Source organism: Pipistrellus hanaki (assembly GCF_964339955.1).
Source record: "Pipistrellus hanaki genome assembly, chromosome: 5".
In the NCBI taxonomy this organism is placed as follows: domain Eukaryota; kingdom Metazoa; phylum Chordata; class Mammalia; order Chiroptera; family Vespertilionidae; genus Pipistrellus; species Pipistrellus hanaki.
Window position 1 is genome coordinate 77,277,282 of NC_140507.1, and position 16,498 is coordinate 77,293,779.

The following is a 16,498-nucleotide window of genomic DNA, read 5'->3' on the forward strand; positions in this document are numbered from 1 at the left end:
TGAAAATAATTCACATGGGCCTCTAGAAAGTACAAATATATGGCAAATACTTATAAACTACAATAAAAGTGATTGTCAAGTGCAATTGAAAAATTAAAAAAAATACATATAGGTGTAGGTAGGGCCTATTCATTCAATACCTGACAGGGCACATTACTGGGTAGCTGGGTTGATTCCTGGTCAGGCACATGGGAAGACAACCCATCTATTTCCCCTCTCACATGGATGTTTCTCTCTACTCCTCTTTCTTCCTTCCTCACTCCAAAAAAAAGCAATTTTAAAAAACAAAAAAGAATGAGTATTGATAATGAACAAATATGTCAAAAATTTATAGAACTCCTTTAATACTGTCAGTTTGGGGGAGTATATTACTTAATTTGCAACAGGCTTACATGTACCAGTTAGTTACACTAATAGGATTTCCTTTCAGTGCAGTTTTCAAGCTACTTTGAAAGTATGTTAAAAATTTTAAGTTTGTTTTAGTTATACAATGTACATTCTCACATGGTATTGTAGGGATATGAGGCAACAGGAAGGTTTCATACATTTGTAGGGATATGAGACAAGAGGAAAGTTTCATACATTTTTACATTCAATACAATTCTTCACTTTGAATTTCTCCATTCTTCCTTTTCAAGGAAGAGGTACAGTCAAAGGCTTCCCCAACTTCTCTATATGTATACACTATTTCTCCAGGTGCATTTCCACATGTTCAAGAAAGGCTCTCCTACATTCTATATATTCATACACTTATTGTTGGGTATGAGTCCCTTCATGATTTTGTAAAGAACTAGGATGGCCAAAGGCTCTTCTACCATCTTCACATGACAGGGCTTCTCTACAGTGAGTTCTTTCATCCTTTACAACAAACTAGAAGAAATGAATGATTTCTAACACTCTTAATATTTTAGGGTCCATCCCCAATATAGATAATCATTCATGATGGCACAGCTGAGAGATAAATGAAGGCACTCCCCTATTCTCCACATTAACAGTTTATCAATAGGATTTGTTTTCACACATCTATTAAAAATACTTTAGAAGCTGAAGGTTTAACACATTCCTTGCATTGCTATGGTTTCTCTCCACTATGAGAGTTTTTGTGAATTGAAAGCATCTGGGAAGATTATAGGCTTTCTCACATTGCTTGCATTCATAGGGTTTCTCCTCAGTATACATTTCAGGATTTCTAAGAGAAAAGGGGATAACAAAAAGGTTTACCTCATTACTTATTCATGAGGCTTCTTTCCATGAGTTCTTATATATCTTTGAAGATGTGAGTTACAACAGAAGATTTTCATGTCTTTGAAAATTTGTGAGCAAACTGAAGGTTTTATCCACATTGCTTATGTTCATAGGGTTTTTCCTTATGAGTTCTTTCATGACTTTCGAGGGAATGTGTATAAGAGAAAGCTTCCCCACATTGCTTATTTTCATAGGGTTTTTCCCCAGTAAGAGTCCTTTCATGATGTTAGAGAGAAAACAGATAATAGAAACCTTATCACAATGCTTATATTCATTAGCATTTTATCCCATCATGAGTTCTTTCATGACGACGAAGAGAACTTAGATGAGAGAAATCTTTACCACAATGCTTACATTCATAGGGTCTTTCCCCAGTATGCATTCTTTCATGAACTCTAAGGAAACAGGGGTAAACGAAAGTTTTACCACATACCTTACATTCATGAAGCTTCTTTTTATCATGACATCCTTTGTGTGTTACAAGAGAGCTGTTATAACAGAAGGTTTTCCCACATTGCTTACATTCATAGGGTTTCTCCCCAGTATGCATCCTTTCATGATTTCTAAGAAAAGTGGAATCTCTGAAAGCTTTCCCACATTGCTTACATTTATAGGGTTTTTCCTTATTATGAGTTCTTTCATGATATTGGAGGGAATTTGGATAAGAGAAAGCTTTACCACAATGATTACATTTATAGGGTTTTTCCCCAGTATGCATTCTTTCATGATTTCTAAGATATATAGAATAGCTGAAAGCTTTCCCACATTGCTTACATTCATATTGTTTCCCCACAATATGCATTTTTTCATGATTTTTAAGAGATTTGGGGAAACTAAAAGTCTTACCACATTGCTTACATTCATAGGGTTTTTCCTTATTATGAGTTCTTTCATGACTTTGGAGGGAATTTGTATAAAAGAAAGCTTTGCCACATTGCTTACATTCATAGGGTTTTACCCCAGTATGAGTTCTTTCATGACGAACTAGGGAAGTACGATGAAAGAAATCTTTACCACATTCCTTACATTCATGAGGCTTCTTTACTTCATGATTTCTTTTATGTGTTGCAAGAGAACTGGGAGAACCGAAGGCTTTCTGACATTGCTTATATTCATAGGATTTTTCCCCAATATGCATTCTTTCATGGTTTTTAAGATATGTAGAATATCTGTAAGCTTTCCCACATTGCTTACATTCATACGGTTTTCCCACAATATGAATTCTTTCATGATTTCTAAGAGATCTGGAAAAACTAAAAGTCTTACCACATTGCTTACATTCATAAGGTTTCTCCACAGTATGATTACTATTTTTTTCATGATTTCTAAGAGATATGGAATATCTGAAAGCTTTCCCACATTGCTTACACTCATAGGGTTTCTCCCCAGTATGCATCCTTTCATGATTTCTAAGAAAAGTGAAATGTCTGAAAGCTTTCCCACATTGCTTACATCCGTACGGTTTCCCCACAATATGCATTCTTTCATGATTTCTAAGAGACTTGGAAAGACGAAAAGTCTTACCACATTGCTTACATTCATAAGGTTTCCGCACAGTATGAATTTTTTCATGATTTCTAAGAGATATGGAATATTTGAAAGCTTTTCCACATTGCTTACACTCATACAGTTTCTCCTCAATATGTGTTCTTTCATGATTGCTAAGAGATTTGGAACAACTAAAAGTCTTACCACATTGCTTACATTCATAGGGTTTTCCCTTATTATGAGTTCTTTCATGACTTTGGAGGGAACGTGTATAAAAGAAAGCTTTCCCACATTGCTTACATCCATAAGGTTTTACACCAGTATGAGTTTTTACATGACGATATAGGGAAGTTCGATAAACGAAATCTTTACCACATTGCTTACATTCATAGGTTTTTTCCCCACTATGAGTTTTTTCGTGCATTTTAAGGTAACAGTGATAAAGGTAAGTTTTACCACATTCCTTACACTCATGAGGCTTCTTTTCATCATGACTTATTTTATGATTTGCAAGAGAGCTGCTGGAATGGAAGGCTTTCCCACAATGCTTATGAGTTCTTTCATGACTTTGGAGAGAAGATTGATAATGGAAGCCTTTACCACAATGCTTACATTCATAACTTTTTACCCCGGTATGAGTTTTTTCATGATTTCTAAGGGAATAGGGATAATGGAATGTTTTACCACATTCCTTACATTCATGAGGCTTCTTTCCCACATGAGTTCTTTTATGTTTTCCAAGAGAGCTGAGCGAACTGAAGACATTCCCACATTCATAAGGTTTCTCAGCAGTGTGTGGTCTTTCTTGATTACTAAGAGAAGTGGAACTGAAAGCTTTTCCAGATTCCTTACATTGATAGGTCTTTTCTGCAGTGTGCGTTCTTTCATTTTCTTCAGAGTACTTGGGAGAACGGAAAAGTTTACCATATTGCTTACTTTGATATGGTTTCTTTCCACTATGAGTGTTTTTGCGAAGTTTAAAGTAAATTAGATAACTAAAGTCTTTCCCATATTGCTCACATTCATATGGTTTCCCTGCAATATGCATTCTTTCATGATTTCTAAGAGATTTGGAAAAACTAAAAGTCTTACCACATTGCTTACACTTATAAGGTTTCTCCACAGTATGAGTATGATTTTTTTCATGATTTCTAAGAGATATGGAATATCTGAAGGCTTTCCCACATTGCTTACATTCATAGGGTTTTACCCCAGTATGAGTTCTTTCATGACTTTGGAGAGAAGATTGATAATAGAAGCCTTTACCACAATGCTTACATTCATAACTTTTTACCCCGGTATGAGTTTTTTCATGATTGCTAAGGGAATAGGGATAATGGAATGTTTTACCACATTCCTTACATTCATGAGGCTTCTTTCCCACATGACTTCTTTTATGTTTTCCAAGAGAGCTGAGCGAACTGAAGACATTCCCACATTCATAAGGTTTCTCACCGGTGTGTGTTCTTTCTTGATTACTAAGAGAAGTGGAACTGAAAGTTTTTCCAGATTCCTTACATTGATAGGTCTTTTCTGCAGTGAGTGTTCTTTCATTTTCTCCAGAGTACTTGGGAGAATGGGAAGCTTTGCCATGTTGATTACTTTGATATGGTTTCTTTCCACTATGAGTGTTTTTGCAAAGATTAAAGTAAATGAGACGACTAGAGTCTTTCCCATATTGCTCACATTCATATGGTTTCCCCGCAATATGCATTCTTTCATGATTTCTAAGGGAAGTTGAATATTTGAGAGTTTTTCCATTAGGGCTGCCTTCATGGATTTGAATATGTTGGTGATGCCTAAAAGCTTCCTCAGGTTCTTTACATTTATAAGGGCTTTCTTCATATTCTTGACACAGGTATAGTTTGGCTCCATTGTGAGAGCTTAGGTAGTTATTCAAGGATAAATAATGTATGAAGAGTTGCCTACACAACCTGCATTTAGGTTGTTTTACTTCAGTAGGAGTTACCTTGTTTTCATTATGATTTGGAGTCTGGCTGAAGTTTTCTCTGCATTGACTACCATCCTTTCTTGTACAGAGTCTCTCTACCATATGACTGCTGTAAAAATCAGAAGCATATTATTACTACTCTGTGAATGATTTAATATTATTAATATTATGACAATGACATTTTTACCATGTCCAAAAAAAGAAGGATGGAGTTTCAGGACATTCTATATTTAAAAGTGGATATCGTAAAACTTCTGATTTAGGCTGAATCATAGATATTATGAAAACATTTATATTCATTAATGGTATTTCTGTATATTGTTTCCAAGCATAATTATTTTTTATACACTACATCTCTAGGTCATAGCTCAGAAAAAAAACATTTTGATTTGGTTATTCTAAAAACCAATACATTTAAAACTGGGCTGATACAACTGGATTATCTGTTTTTAAGATTATTTTGTGAACCGGGCCAATTTGGCTCAGTGGTTCAGGATGAACCCACCCACCAGAGGCTCACTGGTTCAATTCTCTGAAAAGGGAACATGGCCAGACTGCAGACTTGTTAATTGCAATGCAGGACATGTAGGAGGCAGTCTATTGGTTTTTCTATCTCTACCTCCATATAAATATTTTTGAACCACCTGCGAGACACAGTGGTTGAACACTGACCAATGAACCAGGTGGCCATAGTCCAATTTCTGGGCAGGGCATATTCCCAGCTTCTGGATATGATTCCAAATGTGGGATATACAGGAGGCAGCCGTCAATAATTTTCTCTCATCATTGATGTTTCTTTCTCATTCTCCCTCTTCCTACCTCCCTGAAATAAATTTTAAAAATATTAAATATATAAATAAAATATATAAAAACCTACTTTAATAAAACACAAAGATGCTGTTAATACTTTGCCACGTCAATGTGACTCACCTAAGATTCCTTCCGTGATTTTCATACTGATCTTCACTGTCATGGTCGTCACATTGTTCTTCTAAAATACATGCTAGAAAAAGCATTATAAACTATTAAAGAATATAAAGAATGGTAAGATTTTAGTGACACAATGAGCTGTGATGATTCCTAGTTTAATTACCAATGTACTCCCTTTCCATATTTCAGTTCTTGAAACAGCATTAATGAGCAAGCAACACTAGTTTTCTAACTGACTAATTAAGTAACAAATTGTTGCAGGCTAGAATTGCTCTGTGGTTGACTGTCAACCTATGAACCCATATGAGCCGGAAGGTCACAGGTCAATTCCCAGTAGGACCAGTTTGCCAGCTAGATCCCCAATGTTAGACAGGCAGGAGGTACCCAATCAGTGATTCTCTCTCATCATTAATTTGTTTTGCTCTCACTCTCTCCCTCTCGTTCCTCTGTAAAATCAATATATTTAAAAAAGAAAAGAAATTTTGATACCTACCTACTGATGCCAGGTTCCAGAAGGCTTCCAGCATCACATCTGTGTAGATTTTCTTCTGGGTTGGATCCAGGAAAGCCCACTCCTCCGTGGTGAACTCCACATTAACATCCTCAAAGGTCACCGAGTCCTAAAACATTTCACATATGCATATAGGAGAATGGGTAAGATAGATGGAACTGGAGACTTATTCATAATTCATAAGAAGTTCACATAGGACACGTGGTCCCCAACACTCAGTTTATGACTTGATTATAGTAAGACTATTATTAATTTGCAAAACTCACTGCCTGAAGACCACATGGAACTTATTGCTATGATTTTACTGTGATCACTTCAAGTCTTTATTGCTCTCTAATGTCAGAATAAAGAGCACCTTAAACAACTTCAATATTAATACATTAAAATACTCCTATTTTAAGTCCATCAATTCATTGTGAGAAAACTCATCTCCATTATAAACACCCTTTGATGCAGCAATTCATGAAGCATACTGTCATATCTGCATAAAGTTTTAATGACTATACAATAAAGGTCTTGTAGCTTTCTCTTCTATTCTCATCACCAAACGGGAAGGCCAGACGGTATGTGGAAATTCAAATGGGAACAAAATGTACTTGGCCATATTGTCATGAAGTACTCAAGATTATTAGAAGTAGTCAGATACATCTGAATGAATGAAAATATTCTGTGGAGGAGTATGAACAATCAATTGTTTCTATATTATTTGTTAGTAACTCAAATTTGACCTTTTGCTTCTTCTCATTTCATGGAGATAGCACGTTATAGTTAGAGGTCAGGCATGAGCAAGACAGGGCAACTTAACCCTCTACAAAAGTCCTCTACTCATGAGCCTGAGGGTTACCTCATACTGATTTTTAGGACAATGGACACATATATTGAAATCATAAGGTCACACTCAAAGAAGTCTTTCTGGAACAATTGTGACACTCTAACCAGGGCCTGGACCTTGAGAAACAATTTAAGACTTGGCATGTCCAAGGGCCTTTATTGAAATCTGTAATATTTTAATGTCGGGATTAGTGTCACCTGAAACAAATATAAAATTAAATTAAATGTAAACTATAATTGGAATGTAAACTGTAATTGGAAGTACACAGTATATGATGTTTACTGAGAGGAAAAATTAATATAATTAAAATGTCCATAGTACCCAAAACTATCTACAGCTTCAATGTAACATGTATCAATGATACCCATGATGAAACTCACATAACTAGAACAAATATTCAAAAATTTTACATAAACCTTAGAATACCCTGAATAGCAACAGCAATCTTGAGAAGAAACAACAAATGTGGATGAATCACATTACCTAATATGCAACTGTACTACAAGGCCATAGTAATTAAAACAGCATGGTCCTGGCCTAAAAATAGCATATAAATCAGTGGAACAGAACAGAGAGCCTAGATGTAAACCCAAGCCTTTATGGACACAGAATATTTGACAAAGGAGGCAAGAAAAAACACAATAAAGTAAAGGTAGTATCCTGTATAATAAAAGGCTAATATGGACATTGTTCCCGAGAGTTTGATTGCCTGGTAGTTCCACAGCTCACTATGACGTGCGCTGACCACCAGTGGGCGGCTCAAAACATGGCAGGTTTCAGCGAGGTGGCGCTAAGTAGTGGGTGGCAGGGGAGGTGTAGTCGGCCTCAATGGGCCCTGATGAGAGCGGGACTGCTATGTGATGGTGAAGTAGGGGAGCAGGCGGCACCAGGGCAAGGTGGATGCTAGTGGGAGCCCCGAAAACCCCACAGGTCGTCCCACAGATGGGAATGGTTGCTAATGGTAGAAGTCGGTGTTGGTGAGTGAATGGCACCAGGCCAAAGTGGCTGGGAGAAGGGCCCCCTGAGGGCCCCACTGGTTGCACCACAGATGGCAATAATATATAACTGCTTAAACAGTTGTGAAAAGCAAATGGTGCCTCTGTTACAAGGAAACAATTAAAGGACTTTTTGTAAACTATTATAACTCACTAGAGGCCCAGTGCACAAAATTTGTGCACTGGGGATGGGGGGGAGGTGTCCCTTAGCTCAGTTTGCACCCTCTCCAATCTGGGACCCCTCGAGGGATGTCCGACTGCCCGATAGATGGGATCAGGCCTAAACGGGCAGTCGGACATCCCTCTCACAATCCAGGACTGATGGCTCCCAACTGCTCGCTTGCCTGTCTTCCTGATTGCCCCTAACCACTTCTGCCTGCCAACCTGATCACCTCTAACCACTCCCATGCCAGCCTGAATGATGCCTAACTGCTCCCCTGCCAGCCTGTTTGCTCTTAACTGCTCTCCCCTGCAGGTCTGGGTTCCCCCAACTGCCCTCCCTTGCAGGCCCAGTCACCCCCAACTTCCCTCCTCTGCTGGCCTGGTCACTCCTAACTTCCCTCCCCTGCAGGCTTGATCACCCCCAACTTCCCTTTCTTGCAGGCCTGGTACCTCCCTACTGCCCTCCCCTGATGGCCATCTTGTAGTGGCCACCTTGTGTCCACTTGGGGGCAGGATCTTTGACCACATGGGGGCAGCCATCTTGTGTGTTGGAGTGATGGTCAATCTGCATATTACTCTTTTATTAGATACGATACACCTTTGTTCCCTGATGCTGGAACATTAGACCTTGCTCTCTAGGAACAAGAAGGTAGGAATCTAAAGAGAAATCAGGCCCAGGGAAAGCAAGTGCCTTTGTCATCTTTAATTACGTGGGATCTTGCTCGAGCTGCACTATGTCCACTTCATATTGAGGATCAAAAGCCTACGAAACACCAGGAGGGTTTGTCCCTGCCCCCTCCTCCTGAAGTAGAGCCTGTAAAGCCGGTAATATGGAAGGCCCCCGATCCTCGGCCTCCAGTGTGGGAAGGTTCATCAACTAAGTCCTCAGCTATGGGATCATGTCAGGCAAGCTATGTTAGAAGGAGAGCTTTGTTGAAACCAGTTTGGTTCAGTGGATAGAGCATCGGTCTGTGAACTGAAAGGTCCCAGGTTCGATTCCGGTCAAGGGCATGTACGTTGGTTGCGGGCACATCCCCGGTAGAGGGTGTGCAGGAGGCAGCTGGTAGATGTTTCTCTCTCATTGACATTTCTAGCTCTCTATACTCTCCCTTCCTCTCTGTGGAAAATCAATAAAATTAAAAAAAAATTAAATTTTTTTTAAAAAGGAGAGCTTTTGGCTTGCCCATTTATGCAGGATGCAAGTTAATTGGATATATGAATCAATCTCCTTTAATACCTTTAAAGAAATAGGGGAAAGTATGAGAGAAAATGGGGCAAACAGTCCATTTACAAAAGGTCTCCTTCATACCTTGTCTGAAAACTACCATAAGATGCCTTGAGACTGGCAGATTTTGACCCAAAGAACTCTGGACCACAGTCAATATTTAACGTGAGAGCAGAATGTGATGATTATCTGTGAACAACAGGCTGCTTGTGGGTGTTTCCTGGCGACCCCACTTGGGAGCCCTCTGGGCTGCATTCTGGTTCTAAATCCCGGGCACTGTAACACGTCGGAAAGATCCATGAAAAGGAATCTGATTCATTATGTCTTGTCTGGGGGTTATGGGCACCTGTAAAAATTGTCCATAGAGTGTCTCTGTCTTGGTTGTTTGGTTTAATTGTTTAAGGGTGGGGCATATTTACTTTGCTAGAGGCCCCAGGTACCTGTGGTAGGCTGAACATGTGGCAGGGATTGCAGGAACTTCCCAGCAACTGCCAAGAATTCTTATTTTGGGTACTCTTCCTGCTTTCCCTGTAAGTCATCAGTCATCATCTAGTGATAGTCATTATATAGTGAAAGTTCTTTTCTGTCTGTAATGTAACTTGGTTACTGATTTTCTTTGCTTGCTTTATTTTTTGGGAACTTGATGTAGGGAGCAGTTATAGGATTAAGCCTCATATTGACCTGTTGGCAAAGCCAAAACAAGTCTCAGCTTAGAGGGCACGGCCCTCTTAGCATAATTAAGCTTGACCTTATGACAGCCCCTAGATCAGTGGTTTTCAACCTTCCTAATGCCACGACCTTTTAATACAGTTCCTCATGTTGTGGTGACCCCCAACTATTAAATTATTTTCATTGCTACTTCGTAACTGTAATTTTGCTACTGTTATTCATTGTAATGTAAATATCTCATATGCAGGATGTCTTAGACCTCTGTGAAAGGGTCGTTCGACCCCCAAAGGGGTCGCAACCCACAGGTTGAGAACTGCTGCTCCAGCTCAGTGGTCGGCAAACCTCGGCTCGTAAGCCACATGCGGCTCTTTGTGCCCGCAACCAATGTACATGCCCTTGACCGAAATCGAACCTGGGACCTTTCAGTCCGCAGATCGACGCTCTACCACTGAGCCAAACCGGCTTTAGCTAACAAAATAGATTTTAAAATGAAGGCCATCACAACAGAAACAAAGGGATTGATACAACAAGGGAATATAACCCTGGTCAACATATATGCACCCAATACAGTAGCACCCAAATACCAGTACATAACTTCTAGAAAACTTGAATGGAGAGATTGACAATACAATCATAGAACAAGACTTCAACACCCCACTCACTTCACTGATAGATCTTCCAGACAGACACTTAACATGGAGACAGTGACTCTAAAGAACACATTGGATCAGACAGATTTAATTGACATTTATAAAACATTTCACTTCTCAAGTGTGCACAGCTCATCCACAAAAAAAAAGATCACATTAGGACACAAAACATGTCTCCAAAATATCAAGAAGATTGAAATCATATCAAGCATCTTCTCAGATCACAGTGGAATGAAATTAGAAATCAACTACAGGAAAAATGCCAAAAAAATTCAAACACATGGAGGCTAAAGAGCATAATATTAACCTGTTAACCGAGCGGGACCTATAAATACGTCAAACGTAAACAATATCGGGAACGGGTAGGACGTATGAATACGTCCTTGAAATATATGTTGCGCCCCAAGAGGGACGGTATATATTTTTTGTAATCTTTTTTTTTTTTTTTTTTTTAATATTTTATTGAGTTTTTACAGAGAGGAAGGAAAGGGGAGGGATAGAGAGTTAGAAATATCGATGAGATGAGAGAGAAACATCGATCAGCTGCCTCTTGCACACCCCCCACTGGGGATGTGCCGGCAACCAAGGTACATGCCCTTGACCGGACTTGAACCCGGGACCTTTAAGTCCGAAGGCCGACGCTCTATCCACTGAGCCAAACCGGTTTCGGCTATTTTTTGTAATCTTTATCATTGTTTGTAAAATTTATAATTTTTTGATTCGACGTGTCCATTGTTTTTATATTCTTTTCTATTTTTTTGTAATTTTGTATTTTTCTTTGTGCTTTATATATATAAATAAACGAAAATACATATATATTTCATTTATTTTCATTAAGTATAAATAAAAAAAAATATGAAATTACGTCCTCCGGGCGTGACCTAGTGAAAGAGTACGCGCCTGTTACAGGTTGCCTCATTAAAAAGGGAACTCCCCAATTAACAGGTTAAACAATGAATGGGTTACCAATGAGATCAAGAAAGAAATTAAAAACTTCCTAGAAACAAATGAAAACGAACACACAACAACCCAAAATCTCTGGGACACGGCAAAAGCATTCCTGAGAGGGAAGTTTATAGCATTACAGGCATAACTCAAAAACAAGAAAAATCAACAATATGTTATTTAACCCTACAACTTAAAGAACTAGAAAGAGCACAATAAGAAAAGTCCAAAGAAGAAGGAAGGAAATTATCAAGATTACAGCAGAAACAAATTACATAGAGACAAAACAAACAAAAACAATACAAAGAAATAGAATGAAACCAAAAGCTTGTTCTTTGAAAGGATAAACAAAATTGGTAGACTGTTAGCCAGCCAAAAAACAAAGAGAGAGGACCTAGATAACTAAAGCCAGAAACTAAAGTGGAGAAGTATCCAATGTCACACAGAAACACAAAGGATTGTAAGAAAACACTATTAACTACTATATGCCAACAAGCTAGACAATGTGGATGAAATGGACAAAATCCTAGAAAAATACAATCTCCTCAAACTGAATCAGAAGGAATCATAAAACCTGAAGAGGCCCATAACAACTGATGAAATAGAAGCAGTAATTAAAAAACTCCCAGCTAACAAAAGCCCAGGTCCAGACGGCTTCACCAGGGAGTTCTTCATTCAAAGAACTAATACTTTTACTCCTCAAACTATTTCAGAAAATTGAAGAGGAAGGAAAACTTCAAACTCTTTATTCTAACTCCAAAAACAGATACACTACAAAGAAAGGGAATTACAGGCCAATATCCCTGATGAACATAGATGATAAATCCTCAACAAAATATCAGCAAATTGCATCCAGAAATATCTTAAAAAGATCATACACCATGACCAAGTGGGATTTATTCTGGCTGGTACAATGTTCACAAATCAATAAACGTGATACATCACACAAGCAAATTGAAAGACAAAACTCACTTTATCATACCAATAGATGCAGAAAAAAAGCATTTCACAAAATCCAACACCCAGTTTTAATAAAAACTCTTAGCAAGTGGAAATAGAGAGCATATCTCAATTTGAAAAGACCATCTATGACAAACCTACAGCCAACATCATACTCAATGGGCAAAAATAATTTGTTTTATAATCAAAGTGTGGTTCAAATTGACCTGCAACAAGACAGGGATGTCTGCTTCCACTACTCTTATTCAACATAATACTGGAAGTCCTAGCCACAGCGTTCAGACAAGTAGAAGAAATAAAAAGCATCCAAATTGGAAAGAAGGTATAATTCTCTTTATTCGCAGAAGACATGATATTGTACACAGAAAAACCTAAAGACTACTAGATTTAATCAATGACTTTTGCAAGGTACCAGGATACAAAATTAATACCCCAAAATCAATAGTTTGTTTATATCGATACACCAACAATGAATTCTCAGAAATAGAAACTAAACAATCCCATTTATCTTGGCAACAAAAGAAATTAAGATACTTTGAAATAAACTTAACCAAACAGGCAAAAGACCTATTGGAAAACTACAGGGAGTGGAATAAAAAAGTAGAAGATGATATAACCAAGTGGAAGAATATACTGTGTTCATGGATTGGTAGAATCAACATCATTAAATGTCCATACTACCCAAGGCAATCCACAAAGTCAATGAAATCCCATTAAAATACCAATGTCATCTTTCATAGAGCTAGAACAAAAACTCTAAAAATGTATATGGAATAAAGAAAGACCCTGAATAGCTGCAGCAATTTTGAGAAATAAAAAGTTGGAGGAATCACAACATGAGATTTCAAGTTATACTACAAAGCCACCAAAATGAAAACAGCACAAGAACAGGCATATAGATCAATGGAACAGAATAGAGAACACAGAAATCAAACCACGCCATTACACTTCATTAATATTTGACAAAGGAAGTAAGAGCAAACAATGGAGTCAAAAGAGTCTCTTCAATAAATGTTGTTAGGAAAATGGGACAGGTTCATGCAAAATAAATGAAACTAGACCACCAACTTACACCATATACAAAAATAAACTCAAAATGGATAAAAGACTTAAATTCAATGCTAAGTCATGAAACCATAGAATTCCTAGAAGAAACCACAGGCAGCAAAATCTGAGACATCTCTCATTGCAGTATGTTTATAGACACATCTCCTAAGGCAAAGGAAACAAAGGAAAAAATTAACAAATGGGACTATATCAAAATATAAATCTTCTGCACAGCCAAAGAAACCATCAATGAAACAAAAAGGGAGCCTACTGTATGGGAGAACATATTTAGCAATAATATATCTAATAAAGGGTTAGTATCCAAAATATATAAGGAACTCATACAGCTTAACAGAAGGAAGATAAACAATCTACAATAATAAAAGAGAAACATGCAAATTAACCATCACTCCGCTATTCCCACCTGCTAATCAGGAGGAAATATGCAAATTAGGAGAAAGATGGCAGCCTTCCAGCTGCTCCAGGTGCAGAGTAGCTAGGAGGGGCAGAACACCTGCTATGAGAAGGAGGGCGGGGGCAAAGGGATCTACAGGAGTGGCATTCTGGCCACAGTGAAGACGAAGACTGCAGACTCCAGCTGGAGTCAGCAGTGAAGACAAAGAAGGCAGACTCCGGCCAGAGTCTTCAGCAAAGGTGGCAGACTTGGCCAGAATGAAGTCTGGGTCCTAGATACTGGAGGAAAACTGGTGCTGGAAGCCAAGGGAAGGCAGGCCTATTGCATGAATCTCTTTGTGCAACAGGCCTCTAATCCAATATATAAAGATGGCCAAGAGACATATAAAAAAATGCTCCGAGTCACTAATCATCTGAGAGATGCAAGTCAACAGGATAATGAGGTATCACCTCACACCTTGTCAGAATGGCTGCCATCAACAAATAAACAAATGACAAGTGCTGGTGAGGATGGGGAGAACAGGAAACCCTAGTGCACTGCATGTGGGAATGTAGACCGGTGCAACCATTATGGGAAAACAGTATGGAGTTTCCTAAAAAATTAAATATGGATTGCTATTTGACTCAGTAATCCCACTTCTAGGAATCCTATCTAATAAAAGAGTGATATGCAAATTAACCATCACTCCCCAACAAAAATGGTGGCACCCATAGCGGCCAGAACAGACGCTGGTGGCGCCCCGGCAACCTGAGCCCAGCATCCACTCCTTGGCCTCAGAGGGAGGGGAGGAGCCTCTGGCCAGAGGACTGGACATGGAGGGAGGGAAGGGGCCTCTGGCCAGCGGCTGGGGCGAGCCCAGCATCCCCATCCCAGCTGTGCAGAGAGGGGAAGACCCAGAAAAATGGATCTTTTCCGTTCCTGATGCTGACGGAGCCCTATGGGTGCCGGGGTCCTCTGCCTGCAGGCCCCAGTGGCAACCCAGCAGCCCCAGTCGCAGACTAGAAGTCCCCTGCCCGCAGTGTGGATGCGGCCAGTGTGGCACCATGGTGGGAGGTCCAGCGGGCCTACTACAGACATCAAATTACTTCTGCCGTGGCCAAACACCCCCCTCCCCCATGCTCGCTTGTACGGTCCAAGGGGGCGACTCCTGGGGCACAGCTCCCATGGCATCTAATGCACACCACATCGGTGGGGAAGCAGGACCTGGGAGCCCAAGTCCCTGAGTACCCAAGCTGCCTCGCTGCCTCGCTGATGGGTGTCATGGGCCGGGTCCCTGAGGAGGCCCTAGGACAAGCAACTTCCCAGAGGCTGCTCAGAGGGAGGGGAGAAGCCTCTGGCTAGAGGCCGGGGTGAGGAATGCTGGCGTCATTGCAGGCTGGGCTGAGGGACCTCTAGTATATCCTAAGAAAACCTGAAACCCCAATCAGAAACAATGTATGCACCCCTATGTTCACAGCAGCACAATTTACAATAGCTAAGACCTGGAAACAGCCCAAGTGCCCAACAGTAGATGACTGGATAAGAAAGCTGTGATTCGTTTATACCGCGGAATACTATGCAGCAGTAAAAAAAGAACAATCTCTTACCATTTGAGACAACATGAAGGGACTGGAGAATATCATGCTAAGGGAAATAAATCAGTCAGAAAAAGACAAGTATCACATGATCTCTCTCGTATGTGGAATCTAAGTAACAAAAAATCAACTGATAAAAGGAGTGGGTCCAGAGACATGAGAACCTGGAAGAGAGTGCAGAATCTCAGAGGGAAGGCGGGGGAGGGTGGGTGGGTGGGAGCTAATTAACCATAGACCTTGCATGCATATATGCATAACCCATGGACACAGACAAAAAGGTGCTGAACACCTCAGGTAGGGGGTAGGCTGGGGGACAATAGGAGAAAAAAAAGCAACATATATAATACATTCAACAATAAGAGATTATTTTTTTTTTAAGAAAGCACATGCCCTAACTGGTTTGGCTCAGTGGATAGAGCATCAGCATGCAGACCAAAAGGTCTCAGGTTTGATTCCAGTCAAGGGCACGTACCTTGGTTGCAGGCTCCTCCCCGGCCCAGCTCTGGTCAGGGCTCCTGCAGGAGGCAACCAATCGAAGTGTTTCTCTCTCACATCAATGTTTCTCTCTGTCTTTCCCTCTCTCTTCCACTCTCCCTAAAAAATCAATGGAAAAATATCCTCAAGTGAGGATTAACAAACAAAAACAACAAAAAGGATGTACAAATTGGTAGTTACAAACTAGTCAGGGGGTTGTAAAGTAGAGCATAGGAAATATAGTCAATAATATTCTGTTAACCATGTATGGTATCTGATGGATATTAGACTTTGTAAGTTATGTACATGTCTAATCACTATGTAGGCACCTGAAACTAATGGGGGGAGGGGGAAAAAGTTTAAGCCCTAGCCAGTATCACTCAGTGAACAGAGCGTCAGCATGTGGACTGAACAGTCCCAGGTTT

The 16,498-nt window shown here is 39.6% G+C and overlaps 1 protein-coding gene and 1 long non-coding RNA gene across 2 annotated transcripts in view; one reads left to right on the forward strand and one right to left on the reverse strand.

Annotated features, from left to right (window-relative positions):
- LOC311623703 overlaps positions 1 to 16,498 on the forward strand; it is a 126,589-nt gene that overhangs the window by 68,908 nt on the left and 41,183 nt on the right. The gene's annotated exons all lie outside the window — the stretch shown is intronic.
- Positions 1 to 16,498, reverse strand: part of LOC311623678 (zinc finger protein 791-like) — a 73,837-nt gene that overhangs the window by 20,922 nt on the left and 36,417 nt on the right. The window contains exons 3-4 of the mRNA XM_084886054.1: positions 5,615 to 5,687; positions 4,703 to 4,793 (exon numbers count right to left, since the gene is read on the reverse strand). Coding sequence (XP_084742180.1) covers positions 4,703 to 4,793; positions 5,615 to 5,687 — 164 coding nt within the window. The remainder of the gene's footprint in view (positions 1 to 4,702; positions 4,794 to 5,614; positions 5,688 to 16,498) is intronic.